The following is a 23,190-nucleotide window of genomic DNA, read 5'->3' as shown; positions in this document are numbered from 1 at the left end:
GTGAGTCAGTGCAGCTGGGGGAGAGCAGAATTATTGCACATGGAGGGTGGCTGCTCTCAGGAGGGCACTGCAGGAACTGGGGAAGGAGAGTGAGGCTTTCCTTCAGTGCAGGAGAAAGAGGTGATGCTGTGGCCTGCGTGGGGTGTGATGGAGCTGTATGAGCCATACAGAGGAGCTGCAGCAGCTTTTTAATTCTCTGACCAGTTCCTTGCTCAAAAACGTTCAGCCAAGCCATGTTTTGGTGCATTACTGGAGAGAATTAACTTCTTGTAATGCTTTTTTCATCTCTGGATTTTAAGCTTCTTGACTTCTTATGTGGACATGCTTTCTGCAACTATTGTAAGTAGCTAGCTTTGCTCCCTCCAACCCCATGTAAGATGAGAAAATCCCAAATTTATGAAAAATACTGAGTAGATGGACCTGATCCCCAGAAATGGGGCAGGGAAGGACAGGTATGCAGATATCTGTATTACTCTTCCAGCATTCCTCACTCTTGACCTGAAGGACCACAAAATATGCTGGGAAAACAAATCCCCCGCTGAAAGCTGGCTTGAAAAATCTGCAGACTTTCCCAAGAATTTAATTTTCTCTCTGACACTTGCCATCAATTTATTTGCAGCTCCTGTTACGAGGAATTTACATAAAAACCTCAGGAAACCACTTAATGCTTTTTAAAACACAATGCTTTAGATGAATTATTACTAAATGTGCCTTCGTGTTTTTTAAAGTATTTAAGATCTAGTTAATTAACTCTCCCCTGTTCTCCAATTAAAAGCTGATAATTACTATTACGTACTTTTAAACGGGAAATACCAATGCCTTAGCCCTACACAGATTCTAGGTGAGCAGCTAATCGACACCTCAACTGAGAGAACCATCAAAATAACAAACATTTTTCCCTCTCTTTTGAACTTCTCAGCAGAAGAAAGGTGTTGCTGTTTTCACTTCGAAGGCATTGCTGATTGCTTTCCAAGCTTGCTGTGGAGCTGAAATGGGTGCAGAGGGTGTCCTGAAGCTCAGCCTAACCTTCTTCATATGCCAGCAAGGTCAGCACTTCGTTTTTATATTTTCTGCTGGTGAAATTCAGCTTCACTGGGGTGACTCCTGGTTAACAGCACTCATCGTTATCAGACTGGGAAGAAATCTGAGAGATCCAGACCAAGCTGTCAGCCCAAATATTCTTAAGAGCCTTGGTAGGGAATAACACTGTCCCATTTTGTTAAAACGAAAGTGATGGTGATGAGAATGTTCAGAATTTGTCCCTGTTTTAAATATTTTTTTATTCTGAGTAATGTATAAAAATCACAGAAGTGCAGAAGCCTAGTTGAGGGGGATGATGATCTGTAATGCACAATCACTGCTTTTAGGCTCTCAACTTCCACATTTTGAAGCAAGAAATCTCTAAATAAATAGTAGATAATTATATTTAATATAAAAATATATAATATAAATTAATCTAAACTAATCTAATCTAATATGGACTAAAATAATGGATTTCATTGTTAATATAAGAACCTGTGCTGTGTATTCTAGTACGAATCTAGAGACAGGCTATTAGTCCTCAGAAAATGTTATAGCCACTCAAACAGCAGCTCAAAAAGGCACTTTAGAAAGAGTTTTATAACATAATCATGGAAGTGCTGGAGTTGGAAGGGACTGCCATTTGGTCATCCCTTGTCCTTCATACCACGCATAGGTCACTCAGTGGTGACACACAGGACAGGGTCTATTCCAGTGGTGTCATCAGTGAAAGGGCCATAAAACAGCCTCTGGGGCCTGTTCCATTGCATTTCATTGCTCCTCCTAATTTTTTCCTGATATTTATCACAGTACTTCCCTTTTGCACTTCACATCCACTTCTTTTTTCCTGCCCCTGTTTCCTAATGAGAGGGGTTTGGCCCTTTCACTCCCTGGGACAAGTAAACTTACCGAAACTCCTCCCCAGGAAATTCGGCCCCCACGGGTGTCAAGGAACAGAACAAGGTATTCAGAGATGTATCTGGATGTCTTGAATATGCAAATGCAGTTTGAAATATCCATCCTTAAAATGCTGATGGCTGCTTTTCAGGGGAAATCGTAAATGCTGTGAGAACTAGTACCTGTATTAGGCTCAGAGAGAGCCTAAACATAAATCCCTCCTCTTTCCAGCCACATGCTCAATGATTTTCATTGCTCCTCTCCTTTGCCTATTGGTGCCCCAGGTAAATTCCTCATTACCTGACACTAAAACAGTGATGCAGTGATCTCCATCCTGTATCCTACTGTTTCCTACTTCTGTTTTTGATCACTTGTTAAAGACAGGAAAAAAAAAAAAAAAGACAAAGATGTAGCTGGGCAAAAATTCCTGATCCTTTGGGTGCCCCTCAGGTTTGTGTTCAGACCTTAGTGGGAAGTTGCACCAGGTGACCTCCTTATTGCTCATCAGTTGCCTGTCTCTTACGACAGGAAAAATGCAACCTTCAATTTACAAACTCTCTGTCAAAACTACTCTGTTTTGTTTTGCTGGTTTTTGTTGGTTTTTTTTTTTTTTTTTTTTTTTTTTAATGATCTTGTGAGACGAGCACTTTTCTGGAATATGGCTGAATTTCTGGATCCTTATTATGCTGAATACAGTAGGTGATACTTTCAAATATTTTGGCTTTTAGCATTTAAGAAGTTGTGAGATGGAATCAGTTCGATCATCTCATCTGAGTGCTGTAAAATATGTCCTTCAAGCCAAAAAATCCACCAGTGAAAAGAATTAGTGTACTCTCTAATGTACTTCCAAAACGTCATGAAAAAGCCAAATGGCATCAGACAGATGCATCTGGGAAGTGTTGACTGATAAGTTATCAAGGTGATGCATTAACCACTAATTAATGCAGTTCTTACTAACAGCTGAGTTTCATTTTGTTTAGTTTTCTCCCTGGGAATGTCACATGGAAACATGAAGTGTCTTGCATGAGTGGAATTTTGGGCTCTAACTCATCATCTTTGGCAATTAGTGTTGCAGTGATGTTTAAAAAAAGTGTTTCTTTCCTATTGTCTGCATTACTCATTAGCTAGAATGCTCCACAAGGAGCAAATAAGAAGTTTTCCTTTATTGTATATAATTTAATATAAATAGCAATGCTACTTAACACACAGAGCTGTGATTAGGAAAGTCCCTCTTCACTCAGGCTGGGCTGGGGGAAACAAGATCAGAGGTTACTTTAGAGGAGGAGCAGTTACCTAAGCAGAGAAGAAAAACTGGAATGGAGTGTCAAAATGACTTGCCCAGTGTCACATGGCAGGTCAGTGACAGAGCTGGGACTGCAATGGTGACAAATCATGGGCCTGTTTGGCCTTATTCTGGGAGACTGGGGGAAGGAAAACAATATTGGTTTTTAAGGAGCACGGTGTGCATAGCTGTTCACACATTAAGTGAAAAATAATTTATCCCTTTTTACAAAATAATTTAAAAGAGAATTTAAACGCTTTTAATTTTATGACCCAAAAATATTTCAAATCTAGTTTTTACCTTAAAATTGAGACGAAGTTTCTCTTTCTTAAAGTGGCACAAAAAGATTTTTTTTTTGTAATTGACATGTTAATGTTCCAATCTTTATCCTTCATTCAACCTTTCCATCAAGACAAAAAGTGAAAAAGTTTGAGGGAATCACTACTTTAGGTAGCAAAAAATGACCTGCAAAATTAATGCAAGAGGAAAAGAGCCATTAAATTCTAGCTTAAATAAGACACCTCACACTTGAATTTCAAGAACTTTATGAGATTACTAGGATCATATCTACAAAATATTTTGGCACTTTTTAATAAGGAAGAAGTAACTATTTCATGAAACTTTGTGTATTTTTACATCATGTTTGTTTGAATAATGGTTCTGCACTGTCAGACCAAGTGTGCTGCTGTCTTTAAAAGCCAACATTCATTCCTTTTGTTTGGAGGAGGCTCTCTGAGACAAGAGATGACTTTCCTTAGAAGAAGATAGAGCTCGAGGCTCTGCATGGGCCGGGTCTGCAGACCTGACCCACGCCAGGGGCTGTGGCTTTCCTCCTCCTTGCAGTGCCTGCCCCCAGGAGAGAGCCCGGACCAGGAGGCGGAGGCTGGACAAGGATCCTGGAGCAGGTTCTATTCTGCCAAGTACATGGAAAAGACCACAGGGGCTGAGTAGGAGTTTAGGCTCTCCCTCAGGTGAGCCCGGTGACCATATTCAGCACCGGGCAGGTGCTCCCGGTCCTGCCTGTGCAGACACAGTCGGTTGCTGAGTGTGTCCGTCAATTCTTGCGGCTGGAGGATGGGGGACACCTTCCCCTGCCCAGCTCCAAGGGGCGCTGCCCTGACAGGATAGACCTGTTCTGTTCCTCTACGGCACTGCGAGGTGGAAAACCAGAATCAGCGCACAAAACCCGCTCCTTGTGCTGCCTGTGGGCACACAGCCAGGTCTCTCCGGGATTCCTGTCCCCCCCGAAAATCCCTGAGCCGGCCTGAGTCACCCAGACCTAAAGTGGACATGGGATGCATCCTGTCTTGACATGACTAGAGGATGTAGCCTAAAGCTGTGCCAGTGAAGGTTCAAGTTGGACATCTAAGGTAGAATTTCTCCACGGAAAGGGTTGCCAAGCATTGGAATGGGCTGCCCAGGGAGGTGATGGAGTCCCGATCCCTGGAGGCGTTGAAGACATTACTGGACGTGTCATTTAGCGCTCTGTTTGCCCAGGTGTGATCGGGAAAGGCTGGACGTGGTGATCTGGGAGGTCTTTCCCAAGCTCAATGGCTCTGTGGCTCCCCGTGTGCGGAACTCGGTAGCGCCGGACCGGGCCAGCAAGGCGGGAGCCGCCGCGGTTCCTCCGCGCTGCGTCCTGTGTCGGGCTGTGCCCTGTGCCGGGCTCTGCCCCACGCCGGGCTCTGCTCCCGCCGGGTCCTGCCCATGGCTGGGCACTGCCCCCGCGGGGCCCCGGGCAGGGGGCGGGGGGAGGCAGGGCCGGCCCGGCCCTATAACCGGAGCTATAAGAGCCGCAGGCGGCGGGGCCAGCCCGGCGTCAGCCGCCTTTGCCGGGAGCGGGAGGGACGGTGCGCTGCCATCATGTGCGGTGAGTGACGAGCGGCGGGCTGAGCCCGGCCAGAGAGGGACAAGGGCCGCTTTGTCCCCGAGCCCGGCGGCGTCGCGGCCGCGGGTTCGCTCGGGACTGGCCCCGCTGCATCCATTTCGGGGGGTGGGAAGGACAGGGAGAGCCTGGCAGGTGAAGGTGAAGCCCCTCCGCCCGCTCCTTCTCCCAAGGAGCGGCGATCGCCGTTCCGTTCCTCCCTCCCCGAGCCCGCCGTGCCTGACGGCGTGTCCCCGGGTCTCGGGATGGAAATCGTCCCGTTCCCACCGCCCGCCTGCCCCGGGGCTGCCCGCGGTGCGTGGTTCACCTTTGCTCCTGGTCCCGCTGCCTCTGATGCACGGGATGCGCTGGGTTCTGTCTTTCCTAATCCGGGACTAGGGATTGATTAATCGTGACTCACTTCCGAACCGCGGCGATAAGGGAGAGTTTGTGGTTTTCAAACAAAGGCAGCGAAGGAGCTTAATTCTTAGCTGTTGTCAGTTTATTCACCTAATTTTATCTAATAAAGATGAGATGATAAAGATGTACAGCGTGTACACAGTTGCTTAGATAGGCTTTGGATCAGATCGAAATCGAGGTCCGGGTTCAGAAGCTGCTAATGTAATTGTATTTAGTTATGGAGGAAAGTTTAGTGAAATTTTGTCTATCTGTCCCTGACATCTCCTTTCAGGTTTGATGAAAGTAGAAAAATTTGCATTTGTACTTCTTAGTCGTCATCAACAAAACCTCTTTTGTGGGATGCAGACTGAAAGTGCGTTGAGTTACTGCTCCCAAAATTGTACTTTCTGAATTAGGTAGCTTTTCCTTGCCTCCGTATCCTTTTTAACTGTAACCTTAGAAAGAGCAAGGAGCTCAGGAGTCCTCTTTCACTTGAACGGAATCACGAGGTGATATTGTTTCAGCTCCTATTGTTTGAGCTCCTACGTGACAGATCACTGAGACAAACTCGGTGCCTTCTAAACAAAACCCCTGCAGGTGAGAGACCTGGCTCAGGGCCTGAGCCACCCTCGAGGATTCACGGAAGGCCCTGAGACACGTAATGGTAATATCCAAAACTTTGCATGTCTGGGCTGTGTATTGATTGGGAAGTGATGGTGTTCAGGGTGGTGTGCCCAGGGAGTTCGGTAAAACGTCCAGCTTGGGGTGGAGCAAGTGACTCAGTATGAAATGGCAAAGAGTTCATGAAGGGTGAGAGTGGAGTTAGTTTTTTTCCCATCAGCATTTAGAGACCTTTTATATTCTGTTTGTTTTCGTGAAAGATATCCCCCAGCCTGCTATGCTGATCTCTGTAGGGAGTGTAGAGTTCTTGAGACTGCAACCAGCAGTTTCAAAATTACTTTTTTGTTGTTGTTTTCATTTTTTTTTTTCAAATCTTTCCAGGTTCAAGTGCTGATAATAAGCCCTTTTGTGTTTTCTTTGGCTTCAGGTAGCACGTGAAGATTTATAGCCCTTGATTTATGTTTTGAAAATACGTAGATCATAAATACTGCTATAAACATGCTCATAAGGAAGCTAAATTGAGATGTTGTCATTCTCACATGTAAGACAGTATAGCAAAAGTATTCAAGCTAAAGTATTCTGGGTTTAAAAAACAGTCAAGATGCTCTTAAACTGATGACCTCTTTTAAATCAAAGTTAGTTTCATCAGGATATGAAGTTGAGACTTTTTTAAAGCTAAGTTTCTGGCATCAAGAATGTGCTTATCCCAACAGAAGTATTCTTTTCTTTTTCAAAAAGTAAATAATTTTGTTCAAACTTCAAGTATAGGCTGCCCCCTTCTTGATTTTGGTAAATCTTGCAATTGCAAGACTTGTGGAATTTTTCCACAAAAAATATTTCATTTTCTTTTCCTCCTTTTGATGCTCTGCTTGTAAATCCTGAAAGGGGAAGCTCTACAATCTTGATGTGCATGTAAAGCAAGAGCCTTGCTTTCAATGTCTGCACATGATTGAAGCTGGTTTTAGTAATGTTTTAGCAACCTTCTCTTTCTGTTTTTAGTACCTGCTTCTAAAGGTAAGCCATACATGACTGACCTAGTTCATCCTTCTAAGCAAACTGTGAATATGGAAAGTCATAAACTAGGTTTAACATTCAGATCAAGAGGGCAATGTCCTAGTAAAACACTTCTTGGGTGCTTTTCCTGGATTTTGTGTTTTTGAGTCTTCTTAGGGGGAAGCAAGATCTGGAAATGGCATCTAATACCTTGGGGAGGCCATCATAAAGAAACTTGTTAGCATCACAAAACTCTTATCATAAGTATGATTCAACTGAGATTCAGTCATACTGGTGTGCTTCCAAAAAGAATTAAGATACAAGGAGTCTTTATCAGAAGCTGTTTCTACATGAGTTCAGTGATGTGCTTTAAATCTGGCCAAAATGATGACTGAGGAGGGAAAAAATATGTGAGTGGATAAATCATGGAACAGAAATGTACTAGAGAAAGTGTTACTCTCAGTGCTTAGAATAAGATTTATTTCCCTTAACTGGAAGAATTTATAACACCTTCTTTGAAGTCAGGCTGCAGCTATTGTTTTCATTTTAAATGGCCTCTGGTGACTTCTGCATCTTCTAATGCATGTGTGGAGGTGCAGCTCCAATTCCCTGGAAACAAGGATCTTTTTAACAATTGCAGCACACTGGTAGCATTGTAAGGATGGTCCCAGAGGAAGGTTCTTCCTGGAGCTCTGTGTAGTGAAAGATGCCACATGGAACATATAAGGATGTTGAGGCTTAAATTCATTGTGAAATCTGGCCTAGAAAGTAGAGCTGGATCTGAAATGAGGTGTGTGGCAATGTTTTGGAATGATGTTGAGAAATTTGTATTGAAGAAATAGAAGAATGCTGCTCTTGAGGTTCGTGGTTAGTGCCAGAGAACGGTAAATATCTGTCTGGAAAAATGATCAACAGGCTCTCAGTCAAAAGTGACTGCTTATAACCAGAGGCATTATTTTTCAAAGCATCCATGAAGAACAGTATTAAGCAGTTCAAATTCCCAAATATCTCCTTAAATGCAAGAATTGTCTTAATGTCTCCATTAATGTTGGATGTGCTAGAAATAATTGGGCTGAGCTCCTCATAAATCTCACTTCTGAAGCAGTAAAGTATTATCCACCCTTTAATCTTTCCAAAATAAATCCAGAGGCAAATGTAATACTCTCTTTGTCTCATTGTCAAATCAACAGTATTAATGTCTTATAAACCAGTGGAGTAACCAAATTCACAGTAATATTTATAAGGGAGATATATTGGTGTATCATTATAACACTTCTTCACTATGGCCATTTACAGTTCAAAAGCCTTAACTGAGGGGGAAGAGGGTGTTCAATTTCAAACAAAGGCTTTCTCTATCTAAAACACTTGTCTGAATTGCTTATCTGTTGAGTTCTTAAAGTCTGGGGTTTTTTTCCTAACTGTGGTCTCCAGTCCTGATGCTTGGAGAAACTGTTGAAACAGTGAAATTAGTTGTTTCTGTTTTATTGGGGTACAGATTTGCAGGAGTTAATAAAAGGGCCTAATGTATCCTTTTAAATACCAGAGTCCCCGGAAGAGCAGTAGGCAGAGAAAAGGAACGGCTGTGTTTTCCTTTGCAGGTGACTCTTTTATTACACCTTTTCTAAATATGAAACAACATCCCCAACAACCGTCTAATAAAAAAAATGTCTGTGTACTTAAAAAAAAAAAATTCGGGTGGGGAACCAAGCCCCAAACTAAAAAGGCCTCTTGTTTGATGACTGGTCTATTGAAGAGAAGAGGGGTCAGGCTCTGTTTGCCGAGCGGGCAGGGAGTGAGGTCAGGTCTCGTTGCGATGCCCTGGAGGAGCTGTCACGGGGCAGGCACAGGACTCCTGTCCCTGGCTGGGGTTGGCAGAAGGGATTGTGCCGAGGCAGCGCAGGGGGAGTGCTGCTGTTTTGGGTGACCCTGTTTTGTACCTTCTGTTTCTTTCCTTTGTCGTCCTACCCTATTGACTTCTGCCCTTTCCTCGTGTTTTCTTCTCCATTCTCCTTCTGCTGAAGTGACTGTTGCATGCCGGATTAAGCTGGAGTCTTTCAGAAATAGATGTTGTGCCTCGTACCTACCCATGGGTATTTAAGGCCACGACTTGGATTACAAAAGTCTCCTTGTGTTAGTACTGGTGAATATATTCCTTCTTTGAATGCCTGGATATGAAATAGATCACAATGTTCCCATTTTCAGCTGTGGTTTTCGTGAAAAGTAGAGTTTTTTTAACCTCTCCTAACTGTTTAACTCTTGGTGGGTAACATGAGGAGAGTGAAACTTGCCAGTAAAATTTATGTGTTGTGTGTTGAAAAGAGGCTTCTGAGTGCTTTATTGTATTTAAATTCTTTCCATTTAAAAATGCCTTAGAAAGAATTGTATTAAATGGGAGGTTGGATGCCCCTACAACTTCTCCCTGATACTAGTTTTAAAGAGTTTTAAATTGAGTCTGAAGTGATGCAACTTTTTAAAATAACCCCTTTGCTTCTTTTCCCCCCTCCTTCCCCCTTTCTCTTTAAACAGGAATTTTTGCTTATCTAAACTACAGAGTGCCTCGCACTAGGAAGGAAATATATGAAACCCTGATAAAAGGATTACAGAGACTGGAATACAGAGGCTATGACTCTGCAGGTATGTTAACCAACTCAATGAATTAATTTTAGCAACCAATAGCTCTTGGGTTTTTTGGGTACTTTCAGTGTCTGGCCTCTTGGATTTTTCTTTCTTTATTCTACAGATTAACAGATCAGAACTAATTAGCTAGATTCTTGGCGTGCTACAGCTTTCCTCAGGACTTAAAATTGCTTGTTTAGTTCAGTAATTAGATGGTTGAGGTTAGTACACATAAGCAGAACAAACAGGGTGTGGAAGAAGATCTCTATACAGGGCCATGTAGTTTGTACCTCAGCCTTTTTCGTGTATGTGAATCCCTGTGAAGGATGGGGAAGATTAAACTTGTCTTAAATTTGAGTGGGCTCATTTCATCAGGAAAAATATTTCAGTCTGTTGTCAAATACAATTTGAGATGGCTCATGTATGTTTGAATCTGTGAAGTGGATATAGACTTGATGTAATTTCATTTGAACATGCATAGGTCTAACAATAGACTTCAAATATATCCCTTTAAAGGATAATTTAAAAATACTCAATTTCAGTGGTGCATGTGCCTGTGTGTATTTTCTCAGCCTTTTCCTCATTCAAGTGTATTTCATGCTTTAAATAACACTTATGATTGTGTCCTGTGCTGTAGGAGTGGCAATTGATGGAAATAATAATGAAGATAAAGAAAGATTCATCAAACTGGTTAAGAAAAGAGGAAAAGTAAAGGCCCTGGAAGAAGAGTTGTACAGTAAGTGTTAAAAATGACCCCTTTTCTTTGGCCTCCCAGTCAGATATCATCTGCATCTCAGAAGAAATTCAGACCATAAAATTGTAGTTAAGATTTTGCATCAGCAATAACTGCATTGGGAAATCTAAGCAGCTAAAGTTTTTGTGTCCCTCAAATCTGCACTTAAAAAGCAAGCTGATCTTCAGATCCAGCACCGTGAAATTGTCAGCCTATACTCCCTTCTTTTGATTGCTCCTTTGTTCAAAACCTGGGCTCCTTTGGCACTTTACTCATGGGATTTCTGTGCTGCATGGCTGAAATGCTGAAACATGCACTCTGACAGAATTTACGACCATTTAAGCAGCTGGCTGTCATCACAATCTGCTTTACGCAGTGCTTCCATCTGTGAAAGGCTGAAGTTGTGTTTTAATACGTTTACATTATAATTTGTAGTAATGGGGTCTGTTAGCCTGGCTGTTGGTATTGGCTAAAAATGCTCATGTCTTGGCAAAAAAGGTTTTAATCACAGTTGCTTGAACTTTCTGAAGTGTAATGTCAAGAAAGCAAATGGTTTAAAAAACCCCGAAAGATAGCTTTTAGAGTTTTGCCTGTAGGAATTGTCTTTGTGTTTTACTAATTGTGTGTTTGAGAGAGAAAGAGGGAGAGAGGCAATATTAATTCTTCAGTAAACTGAATTTCTTCTGTATAGAACAAGATGACCTGGATTCAAAAACAGATTTTGAAACACATTTTGGAATTGCTCATACTCGCTGGGCGACCCACGGAGTACCAAGTGCAATAAACAGTCACCCTCAGAGATCAGATAAAAGGAATGGTACGTAATCTCTGCGGCACCTGAACCACATGAATCTGAAATGATCCAATCCACAGAGCACATATGTTCTTACTATTGTTATGGTATCTATTGTTTATACTAAGGCTATGCTGTTGCCATTATATTTAGCTCAGACATTTTTAAAATGAAACAGCCTCTTCTCAAGCTAAAGTAACACTAAAAATTAGTGTGATGTGGTCTCTGAAAATTGCAAGTTAATCGAAGTACAATATTCTAGTTTTGAAAGATAAGACTGCAAATATGAATGTGTAAATACTGCCTGGTCCAGAAAAGGGAGATTTCATATCATTCTTTACTTGAGATGGCTTGGTGCTCTACTAGGTGTAGTTTAGATCTCTCTCAATTTGTAAGCTTCTGCTTTCAGTTGTCCATGTTGTGATAAACTGTAGCTCTGAAAGCTATAGCAAGTGGATTCAAGTCTACTTCTAAGCTTTTTTTCTCTTGTAATTTTGTGTTCTGAATTAAATATCTTAATTGTTTCTTGCTCATGAATATATATATATATATATATTTTTTTTTTTTCTCTTAGAATTTGTTGTCATCCATAATGGAATCATCACAAACTATAAGGACCTGAGAAAATTTCTGGTAAGTCTGTGGTAACTCAATTCTAAAACTAGAAGGTTAATATTCCCCCAAACTACCATCAGATCTTTCATCACTTTGGTGGAACATGAATTCAAGTTTATAGATATCATCTATAGAAAAAGTATGTGTGAAAGAGTCTGCCTAATAAAGATACTTAGGAGCTGCTGAAGTGCGATACGTTTCTGTAATTCTAAATGGAAAGTATTTATGAGCAGAGTAGCAGTTTGTGCTGAGATTCTCTGAGAGGGTGTGTGGAGTGGGCTCCCTCCTGTCTCTTGGTGCTTGACAGATGCTAAACAAGTCTTACTATGTGTCTTATTCCAGTATTTCTCAAAGAGTATCTATGATATGATAAGTCCTTATATTTTATCTATAGTGATTTATATCCTCTGGTCCAATGTAGTGCTCCAAGCCCTGACTGCAGTTTCTGGTGGGAGGCAGCTGAGTGGCCCTTCAGTGTTTCTTACCTGAGGATGCACACAATTTTTACTCTTCTGTATGGTATTTCAGGAGAGCAAAGGATATGAATTTGAATCTGAAACGGACACAGAAACAATCCCCAAATTGATCAAATACATGTATGACAACAGAGAGAGTGAAGACACCAGTTTTTCAGCCTTGGTAGAGAGAGTTATTCAACAGTTGGTAAGTGGGAAATTACTTTTTTTTTTTTTTCCGGTACGACAGTATAAGATACTTGTGGGGTTCCTTAGCATTGTGCCTTATGCATTTAGATCCTCCACAGGAGTTCTTAGAAGATGGTGCAAATAACACTTTTAGGCTTCTAAATAATGCTTAATAGACCAAGAAATGAGATTAAAATTTTGGAGACTTCAAAGGCTTTTCACTGTTAAATCTTTAAATTGCAGTAGCAGCAGGTTTTGTTTGTTGAGTTTTTTTGTTTTGTTTTGTTTTTAGCAAGAAGTTAACGCAGCTTTTTAATGAAGCAGTTTAATTAAAAAAAGTAATAGGAGCCTCTGTTGGTTAAAATCTCTCATAAATGGCAGTGTGTTCCTAAAGGTTATTCTGATCGTGTTGAAACACTGCTGTGATTCAAGTTGGGCCAATGCCTTGGCTCTCCTACTTGGAAATAGATCTAACAAGCTGGACTGGTTTCCAAACTGTGAAGTGGGAATCTACTGTTACTCAGTATGTGAATGCTTAAGAACTTTGATAGATGCACTGCAAACTTGGAGAAAGCTGGCTTTGTTTCCTCCCCCAGTCTCCGGGCAGATGTTTTCCCTCCCCTTCCTGCAGTTTCTTACACTCTTTTCACCTCCCCATCTCCTCTTTAAAGCGGCTCTGTAGGATTCCTTGGAGCGGGGCTGGAATCCACACCAAGTCAAGGCCTATGTGGGTGCAGAGGGAGCAGCAGTGAGTGAGGAGAAGGGAGGCTTCACCTGACCCCAGAACAGGGGCAGAGTGCTCTGAGTGGAGCCCTGGGAGAGGAGGGAATGTCACCATCTCTGTCCTGCTGGCAGGGTGGGGGGCCCTTGTCTCCTGCTTTGGGAATCCTCCTCCAGGAGTTTGCCAGCTGTGTTAGTATTGTAGAGTTGTTTTTTCTGGTGTTGCGGATTTTTTGATGTGTTTTGTTTTTGAAATACATTAATAAGAATTTCCTGCTTGAACTAGAAATAGGAACTCCAGGTTTTTAGTTGAAACTACATGATAATGAACTGTATGCAAATTCTGATTGAAGGTCTTACTGAAATAAATATCTAGCAGCTTCATGTTGATTGTGAGTAACATCTCTGACATTTTCATAACCTTTGCATTAGAGTTTATTGTTTTTATTTCTAAAGAGAGGCTAAGTGCTCACTTAGCTGTTGCACCGTTGATGTGCATGTCAGCTTGTTCTGCTCCATGGCCAATTCCTTTAAAGGTGCAGTCTGCCCTCCAGGAAGAGATTCCTGATAGCAGCTCCTCCAGTGCCTCTTCAGAGAGGGGCCCCAGCTTAATGAGATGCAACTATTTGAGATAAGTTGTTTAGGATCTTTTTTTTTTTTCTCCTTTGTGTTCATGGTTTCCAGGAAGGTGCTTTTGCATTGGTTTTCAAGAGCATCCATTACCCAGGTGAAGCTGTTGCCACCAGGTTAGTAAAAGTCCATTTTATACATAATGCATGATTTTTATTAGGTTAAAAAAAAAGCCAGCCTCTCTTAAAGATACTAAAATATTGATGTTTAAAGTGCTTAATTAACAAAAATCAGTGAGTCAATAAAGAATCTCAGTGTATCTGGTGTTTCTAAATTTGTATTAAGAGCATGGTAACATTTTTCCTATATCAGAAAGGGGAGGGGGAAGGGATATCGTTCAGTTTTAGTTCCCATTGAGTAAAGACTGAGATAAGTATATTCGTGTTGGCTGAAAGACCATCATAGTAACAGGTTATACAAAAACTGTTCTCTAGCTGTCATAGCATTTATGGTGTCTTTCAGTGGAAGTTCTACTTTTATTTACAACTTGAAAAGCAACTTTCAGGAAATGTAAAGATATTAAAATAGCAAGTGATTAAAATAGCAAGTGATGGGAATAAAGACTGTTTTATGTTACAACCCAAGAGCCCATTGCTTCGGTGGTCTAAAATAAGACTACATTAAAATTTTGAAAAAGCCAGCTGTACCATCACTCCAACTGGAGAACATCTTCTGAAATGAACTATTCTGTATGTGGTTAAGGTTTGGGATTTTAGGGCTGAGTGATTTAAGAGAAGCTAATCTTGTAATCTGAGCGTGACTTGTTCTTTTATTCCTGTGATTTTTTAAAATAAGATCTTCAGTGACATGTGGCCCCTATAATTAAGAAACGGTCTTAATATTCTACAGTTTCAGAGGTGCAGTAGGAATGGTTGATGCTTCTGAGTTTGAAAGGCTAAAGAGTGCAACAGTATTTCAATTCTAAAAAGCATGAGAGCATATTGTTTTCTCACTTTAGAGGCAAATAAGCTTTGGTTCAAATTGGTCGCTGTACTAAGCTGTTTTCTGATTACTGGAAAGGAAACAGCTGGTTCATATACATTTTCCTCTACCTGGATGTGGATTATGGGTAAAGAATCACCAACACACATGGTAATTCCTTATATAATAATATTTGGTGAATCTTATGGAAGAACCAAGTTTATGTAACTCCTGCCATGTAATGGCCTTAGGACATGGTTAAAGAAGGCTCTTCCTATTTAGGAAGCTGGATGGGATATTGTCTTTTCAGCTTCACCAATGTCTGGTAACTTCTTTGTATACACATTTCTCTTTATAAACTTGAGTGTTTTCATTTCTGTAGGAGAGGAAGTCCTTTGCTCATTGGGGTTAGGAGCAAGTACAAGCTCTCAACTGAACAGGTTCCAGTTTTGTATAGAACATGTAAGTTGATAAACCAAAATACATGATTTTTAAGAACTAAAATTACTTTATGATTAGAAATTAGGTTAATTGGTTTTTGTGCCATAAAACTACCAGCTGATGGGCCAAATAGTTTCTTGGCTGGGGATATTTCTATACTACTGAACGTGTAGTTCATGTGAAAGTCCCATGCCCCTACCTATCTCTGTAACTGTGAAACCCTAAACCGGTATAGTCTGTAATCTTAACTTGAATAGAATTGCTTTTGCATTTAGAATGTCCCATTTCTTTAATAGGCAACATTGAGAATGTGAAGAACATCTGCAACTCCCAAATGAAAAGACGGGACAGCTCAACCTGCCTTCATGCTGTTGGGGATAAAGCAGTAGAATTTTTCTTTGCTTCAGATGCAAGGTAGTAACAGTACTTCAGCTTTCCTGAAAATACTGGTTTTTTGTTTAAAAGTGAGATAGTTCTGGAAATCTAAGCTGCCTTGCTCTTGTACAATGGCTTTTTGAAAGAAGAGCTTTTAATCCAGGTAACATCAGAAAGCCCCAGGCTTGAAAAATGTTTGCAGTTTAAATGCTGCTGGCAAACCTCAAGTGCAATACCTGTCAGCTGCTGACCTCTATGTGAAATGCATCCAGTGTAGGAAAGTAATTTGGGTACAAATGGACACTCATCAGCTGAGCATTTGGGCAGACTAAGGGTTAGTTGGAGTTGTGATGTTTTCAATTGACATATCAGAGGAGAACAGTGCTGTGGTTCCAAGCTGGGCAGGAACTTGGACATCAGGCACACATTTATCTTGGAAACTAGAATGTGACCGTAGCAGGATCCATCAAGGAGACTGGGAGGCAACTTCAGACCAGCAGGAGTGGATGCAGTGGCTCCTGAGCCTCCTGCCGTGGGTTGCTGTGAGACTGCAGGAGGAGCAGCAGATGGAGCCATTGCCTTTAGGATGGCTCTGTCTGCAGTTCAGTCCAAAAGGAGAGAGGAGCAGGGTTGGAAGTGCTCTTGTGGCATATTTAATTGCTTTGCTGTTACCAACTCTGACGTGTCAGGTTTGTCTTGCTTCCGTTTCTTTCTCTGTAGTGCTATCATTGAGCACACCAACAGAGTGATTTTCTTAGAAGATGATGACATTGCAGCTGTAACTGATGGGAAGCTCTCCATTCACCGCCTGAAGCGTTCAGCCAGTGATGATCCTTCCCGGGCCATCCAGACCTTGCAGATGGAATTGCAGCAAATCATGAAGGGTAGGTTGAAACATCTGTAAAAGAGTATCATCAAAGATGGATACTTACTGTTGTGTAGTGGATGAGGCAGGAAACTGCTAATTTTTTGTGACAATTACCTTTTATTCAGGCTGTTTGTATTGGGAGCTGACAATTCCAAGTTTTGAGACCAAGAGAGAATGGGCAGCCTGGGACACTGTCCATTTTAGCCTTGGAAAAGTCATAGATACTTTTATTCATTTCAGTATCTAGTGAAAATGTCACTAATGTTAACATATTGTAGTTGTTGGCAAAGTTTGACTGTAAATTAAGAACTGAAGGGGAACACAGACGCTTCCTTATGAAGGAACTTATTTACCTTGCCAGTATCGGGAAATTGAACCTACCAAACAGAGTGCCCTATCCATCCTTCTTTTCCTCTTGCCTATTCTAAGCTTTTATTTAGGCTAACACAGTCAAGTTAGTCTTAAAAGTTCTCTTTTTAACTGGAATAGACTTAAAATAACAAGCATTGCCATGTCATATTTTTGTAAACAGGTAACTTCAGTGCCTTCATGCAAAAGGAGATTTTTGAACAACCAGAATCAGTTGTCAACACAATGAGAGGCAGGGTGAATTTTGAGAGCAGCACAGGTAATGGAGAACAGCCTTTCAAACTGCACTAAGTTCGAAATTTGTAAATATGCTATCTAGAAAATGAAAACCACCATTGATATGTGTATTTATTTGTTTGCAGTTCTTCTGGGGGGGCTGAAGGATCATTTGAAAGAAATCAGAAGATGCCGAAGACTGATCATTATTGGCTGTGGGACCAGTTACCACGCTGCAGTTGCTGTATGTTCCCTGCCTTGGTTGTAATGCACACATAACTTAATTGCTGCAGTTTCAGACAACAGCTTTTCATGTGCTTTTTCTTTTGTCTCAGACTTTGTCTTTCATTGAGGGGTCTCACCCTTTTAATTATCTTTCCTTAGTACCACATTCTTAATTAATGCTCCAATGCCATTAATGATCATTCTAGAAGTTAACTTTTTCCACCTTGGTTTTTAAAGCTCTAGTGAGCTGTAATTACCAGTTTTTCTAATAAGAATTCATTTAGATTTTCTCTGATTTGTAAAATGTCCAAATGTTAGTGAGTGGCAACATTGACAAATACTGTGTTCTGCTTGAATACAGACTCGACAAGTCCTGGAAGAATTAACTGAATTACCAGTGATGGTGGAACTTGCCAGTGACTTCCTGGATAGAAACACACCTGTGTTCAGGGATGACGTGTGCTTTTTTATAAGCCAGTCAGGTGAGCTGCATTTGCTGTTGTGTGAGTGCTCTAAGACTGCTTTCCATTGCACTTTGTATCATGTCAGCGTGGATACAGTTATTTAGAACACACTTGTGTAGAATTTGATGCTTTTCAGGAATCATCATTATCCTCAGCCAGCCTGAATGTGAATGTTTTCCAGGTGAAACTGCAGATACACTCATGGCCTTGAGGTATTGTAAAGAACGCCGAGCTCTGACGGTTGGCATCACAAACACAGTTGGAAGTTCAATATCCAGGGAGACTGACTGTGGTGTGCACATCAATGCAGGGCCTGAGATAGGTGTGGCAAGCACAAAGGTAATTGCTGCTCAGTGTTTGACTTTCACCCTTCAGCCCTGTGGAATACAATTCAAATTTTAATTGCAGCACTTCAAACTGAGATTGTACTCACTCTCTGCAGAATTAGCTGCTAAATGTTTTTGTTTCGTCTGCAGGCTTACACCAGCCAATTTGTGTCTCTTGTAATGTTTGGCCTAATGATGTCTGAAGACAGAATTTCCTTGCAGAAAAGGAGACAGGAAATCATTAGTGGACTAAAATCATTGCCAGGTATATTGATATTTTGGGTTTGAGGAGGCATAGGGGATGTTGGCAGTGTAAAATACTACTCAGGGATATTTCTTTCTCATTTAAGTTTCACTCTCCCCCTCATCCTGAAAGGCAGACAATATGAGAAAAATGGACTGGTTGTTTCTGCACTATTTGCCAATTTTACAAGCACCTTTCCAAGAAACTTGGCAGGAAGATTGGAATTTTCATGGGTTGGGTTTTCTAATTACAGTAAGGTAGTTTTGTATGAGAAATATTACTTGATCTCCTAAATTCATAGTTTGAAATTTTTAAAGCTTCCCACTTTAAATCAAGATAGATAAAAGGAAACTAATTAAAGAGGACTTTTAAATGGATGTTTTACAACTTCCTTTAGAAATTCAAATGGGATGTATGACCACTGCTTAAACCAATACTTATTTTAAATTTATTACTGTAAGTAAGGCTGGAGAAAATATCCTTAAACTCCAGTCAAAGTTGCTGAATTAGTGGCTGAATTGTATTAAGTGTATTTGTTCTGTTAGATAATTAGAACATTCTGCTACCAGCAAACTATTTTTTCTAGTTAGAAAAAAATGCCTTTTTTTTTTTTTTTCCCTGTGCCTCAATAGAAATGATTAAAGAAGTCTTGTCCTTGGATGAGAAGATACATGATTTGGCTCTTGAACTGTACAAACAAAGGTCTTTGCTGGTTATGGGTCGTGGGTATAATTACGCCACTTGTCTGGAAGGAGCTTTGGTAGGAACTTCTCTATATTGTTTAATATTATTTAAAATGAAATTTTGTCATTTTTGCAAGATAGTTTATTTATAGTATTTCATTACAATTTAATTCTTCTGCAGTAGATCTGTTGTCTATAACTAGGAGCCTTTCATTAAACATGTACATAAGGTGAACCTGGATCAGTTTCCTGTTTCTTTCACATAATAAACACAGTATTTAATAAGCCCTTTTAAAAACAAGAAACTAAGAATTTAAGTTGCTGACCCCTTTGAAAACAACATCAAAAAACACAATGTGCTGATGTTGAGAAGAGATGCTCATGCAGGAAAGTCATGAATTACATTATGAACGTTGTGGTAAAATGGACACGTATCCATCCCTCAGAGGAGTTTGATGTGTTAATAGTAGACTGCAGTAGCCACAAGGTTGTGCTGGGTCTTTGGTTCCTAAAGTTCCTGTTGGTTACTACATGTGCATGGGCAAGCTCTGCTGCTGCCCACAGCCTGCTAGAAATCCCAGCAGCCACTGGTTTGTTTTCACTAATACTTGATACAGGGTACATGTATTTAAGTGGCAGAGCTACAGCCTTGGTGCTTTGCTTCCTATGGCTGTTGTATTTTTAGCTGATTTAGTACTAACTTGAGGCATTTCCCTTTTTTTAGAAAATAAAAGAAATCACCTACATGCACTCAGAGGGTATCCTGGCTGGTGAGCTGAAACACGGGCCCTTAGCCCTAATAGATAAACAAATGCCTGTTATCATGGTGGTCATGAAGGATCCTTGTTTCACCAAGTGCCAGAATGCTCTGCAACAGGTCACTGCTCGGCAGGTACGGTGTTCAACTAATTACCTTCTGCTGTGTCATAGGAAAAGGGATTGTACACACTGCATTGCTGCTGACTGTGCACTGGAAAGTGATGTGCTGCTGATTATTGTTAATTATTAAGTTACAAATAAGATGCCACAGCTGCATTGCAGGTTGTTATTACAGGTTAACATCAGCAATGAAAACTGCTTTCTTATGGCTTGTTTGTTTGTTTTGGGGTTTTTCTGTTTTGAAGCCAATGGAATAATGCTAAAACTCTATAGCGTGAAAACATTCCAATCTTACAATTGAAAGTGAAAGTCAAGAGCCATTATGCAAGTCTGGCATTGCCTTTGTTAGCTACTTGAGTGTCTTCAAACTCATACAGGCATGCTGTGAACAGTATTTCAAAGCAGTTCTAGGCTAGCTCTTCACTTAACAATGTAAAATTTTATTTTCAGGGTCGTCCAATCATTCTGTGCTCTAAAGAAGACACTGAAAGCTCAAAATTTGCCTACAAAACCATTGAGCTGCCTCATACAGTTGACTGCCTTCAAGGAGTGTTGAGTGTCATTCCTCTTCAGTTGCTTTCATTCCACCTGGCTGTTCTCAGAGGATATGATGTAAGTGTTTTCTATATTTAACACTCCTTTTAGAGCAGTTTTGAACTTCCTCCTACCCGTGTAGAGACCCAGTTATATGGCATATCTAAGATTCACTAGCTATGAAAATAGCTAGTGAATCTCATCGTGATTGTGGTTATAGAGGTGGCATTTCAGTGCCAATTCTTCAGCTTTGTGTTTTTTAATTAGTATCCTTCTAAAAAAATTATAAAGCACTTTGGCTTAGTTTGATCAGTTAAGAGTGCAAATGGGACTTTTTCAGAGAACCTAATCTTGAAATGTGATATTGTACTTTAACTTAAAATAGGTCAGTGCTTTGTACAGCTTGGTTTGTTGATGTGTCAGTGTGTCAGTTTGGTAATGACTGCTTTGGAAGGGTACCCTGTGCAAAACAAATATGTATTCGTTAAGAAGGTTTTGGAAGCACAGATTAATTCAGCTGCAAGTCATTATCCGCAGATCTGTAGCCTGTTGTGTGTGTGTTAGTGTGTCTAGAATAAAGCAGAACTCATTAGGAAGTCTGAAAAAGCACACTAAATGAACTGTCAAATGCAGAATGTCAGTATTACTCCGTCATACTGAAAGCCTGTCTCTTCATCCTAGGTGGACTTTCCAAGAAATTTGGCCAAATCTGTTACTGTAGAATAACAGCCAAGAACAGCTGATGTCTTTGTCACCAGACCTCTGCGTTATACTTGTAGAATGTGTTGTTCTGAATTGATAGGTAAATGTTTTTTTCTAAAGAGAATGACAGTGCTAACTGGAAAGTGTCAGGATTTATCTTGCAGCTTTAAAAGCTTTTGATGTGCCTTGTACCCAAGTGCTTTTGCTCACAGCAAATACTCCTCTAAGTCCTGAAATTGCCAAAGAAGATAAAAATTGTTTACACATGGTATACTGAATGAACTTTTTTACTGTGCAATATATATATATACAGCTCTCTCCAGAGTAACTGTGAACTTTTTTTAGCCTACACTACATAACTAGTTTCAAAGATATAGTATTTATACGTACAATTTGTATAGCTCTTTTTAAGTTATTTTTTTAGTACATTGCTTATCTGGAACATTGGTAATGCTCAGAATGTAAATACTGAGCGTGTTGATACTTCTGTACAGTTGTTAGGGATTTTCCTTCTTCAGCCTCAAACTGGAAATTTGTTGTCCCCTCTTCTTTCCCAGCTTCCCTTCCCCCATTGCATCTGTGTTTTGTATTTAACCAGTTATTTGCAAAGTTCTTCTGTGGCTGTAAATTCCCAGCTATGTTTTAAATTTCTGTTTCTTTCAACTGTTTTGAAAAGCCAGAACGACATTTGTTTTGTATGCCACCCCAGCTCTTATTTGCATAACATGTATAGTGCAACAGAATAAGGGAACTGGATGTCTTTCAAGTGATATTTTTGTTTGAAGAGGGTACAATGAAATGACAATGCAATTAAAAGATTATATAATTCTTCTTGCTTTGTGGTTTGGTTTTGTGTGTGTGTGTGTTTGGGTTTTTATTTGTTTCTTTTTTTTTTTTAACTTGATGACTTCTACCTCTGGTCTGAAGAAAGTCCTATTTTAGTACCATATATATCTGCAAAAGCACACTTTGCTAGTTGTGAACCAACCTGCAGTAGGGGAGCACCTATAAACCTGCAAAAAAAATAAGGTAGATACACACAAGAAGTTATCTGCTCATTTGTTTGCTTTTTATTTCCAAATGGCCAGAAAGCATAGTATTTCATTTTTCTGCACTTTATTAACTAAATACATCACTAGTGAAATTTTCTTTATGATAGTCCTCTGCAGGCTTGGTTCTAAATGTTTAAATGTTTAGTTAGGTTAGGAGCTTGAAAGTGTTATTGGAAAGTGGCTTAGCACTTTTTAGAACCATATAATAGAACCAAAGTCATAACAAAAAATTTAGTACTAATCTGACCTAAATGCCAAGAATATGTCACTGTATCTAGCATGTTTGGTAAGTGATGAAAAAGCCCCTTTTACTCTCGATCTAGAATTAGTATTCTCTTCATAATAAAGAGTGGAACTATCAAAGCATATTGATGTCATCTAGTCTATATGCGGCATTTAATTGATTTATTAAAAAAATTACAGGTGCGTTTTTCTAAATTCATCTGTGAGAACAGAAATGACAGAAGTGAAAGCACTCATCAGTCCTAGGAGAGGTGGAAAATTGAGTTTATTTTTAGGCCGCACCTGTTTTAAAAACAAGCAGTCCTCGTGTCGAGGCGGGGGGTATGTAATGGATATAAGGCTCATGATTTTTGAGTTGAAAATAGCTCGGGGAGGGAATAAATCCCTCTGGAAAAGCTGTGTGAAGCCCGTGCTCGAGGGGCTGTGGCAGAACCAGCGGGTCAGGGCCTGCAGTGGTGTGCTGTGGCGTGGTGACAGGCTGCCACCGTGGGACGTCACCGCGCCACTGTGGGGGCTTCTCCCGCCTGCCGGCAGCAGGACTGCTGCCACGGCCGGCCGTGGCACGGTACTGCTGTGAAGTGACATCACGACTGTCGTGACAGGCTGACGTCAGGCAATGACACAACAACTCCCGTGACGGCCTGATGTCATGCGATGACATCACAACTATCGTGACATGCCGACGCCACATCATGCCGCGGGGGCGGGGACCGCGCGGACCCGTCACTGCGGCCCTTTAGCGCGCTCCCTTATATAGCGGCCAGCAAGTCCCGCCCCCAATCCCGATTGGCTGAGCTCCTCCGGCGGGGGCTGCGGTTGGC

General features: G+C 40.7%; 1 protein-coding gene across 2 annotated transcripts; it reads left to right on the top strand.

Annotated features, from left to right (window-relative positions):
- On the top strand, positions 1 to 22,435 carry GFPT2 (glutamine-fructose-6-phosphate transaminase 2). 2 transcript variants are annotated; one of them, XM_066197208.1, is made up of 20 exons: positions 1 to 339; positions 920 to 1,046; positions 9,603 to 9,710; positions 10,330 to 10,428; positions 11,117 to 11,242; positions 11,793 to 11,851; positions 12,362 to 12,496; positions 13,882 to 13,943; positions 15,131 to 15,210; positions 15,486 to 15,603; positions 16,285 to 16,448; positions 16,965 to 17,060; positions 17,164 to 17,261; positions 17,604 to 17,724; positions 17,888 to 18,045; positions 18,183 to 18,297; positions 18,909 to 19,036; positions 19,684 to 19,851; positions 20,289 to 20,450; positions 21,054 to 22,435. In XM_066197208.1, the coding sequence occupies exons 1-20, from the start codon at positions 322 to 324 to the stop codon at positions 21,096 to 21,098; spliced, it is 2,187 nt and encodes a 728-aa protein (XP_066053305.1). In that variant the 5' UTR covers positions 1 to 321; the 3' UTR covers positions 21,099 to 22,435. The 2 variants fall into 2 exon arrangements, with proteins under 2 accessions (XP_066053305.1, XP_066053306.1); XM_066197209.1 differs by lacking the exons at positions 1 to 339; positions 920 to 1,046 and adding an exon at positions 5,028 to 5,069 and having other exon boundaries at positions 21,054 to 22,434.
- The last annotated feature ends 755 nt before the right edge of the window (positions 22,436 to 23,190 follow it).

This window comes from Chamaea fasciata, unplaced genomic scaffold, assembly GCF_029207755.1.
Source record: "Chamaea fasciata isolate MVZ Bird 193981 ecotype frontalis unplaced genomic scaffold, bChaFas1.0.hap1 SCAF_15, whole genome shotgun sequence".
In the NCBI taxonomy this organism is placed as follows: domain Eukaryota; kingdom Metazoa; phylum Chordata; class Aves; order Passeriformes; family Sylviidae; genus Chamaea; species Chamaea fasciata.
Note: the sequence above shows the minus strand (reverse complement) of the source record. Positions and strands in the feature narration are given on the sequence as shown.

What these genes read in the sequence shown, in the direction of transcription:
- GFPT2 (XM_066197208.1), top strand. An exon ending in AGAGAGTTATTCAACAGTTG is followed by an intron (nt 12,497 to 13,881) that starts GTAAGTGGGAAA and finishes CATGGTTTCCAG; the next exon opens with GAAGGTGCTTTTGCATTGGT. An exon ending in GGTGAAGCTGTTGCCACCAG is followed by an intron (nt 13,944 to 15,130) that starts GTTAGTAAAAGT and finishes TCATTTCTGTAG; the next exon opens with GAGAGGAAGTCCTTTGCTCA.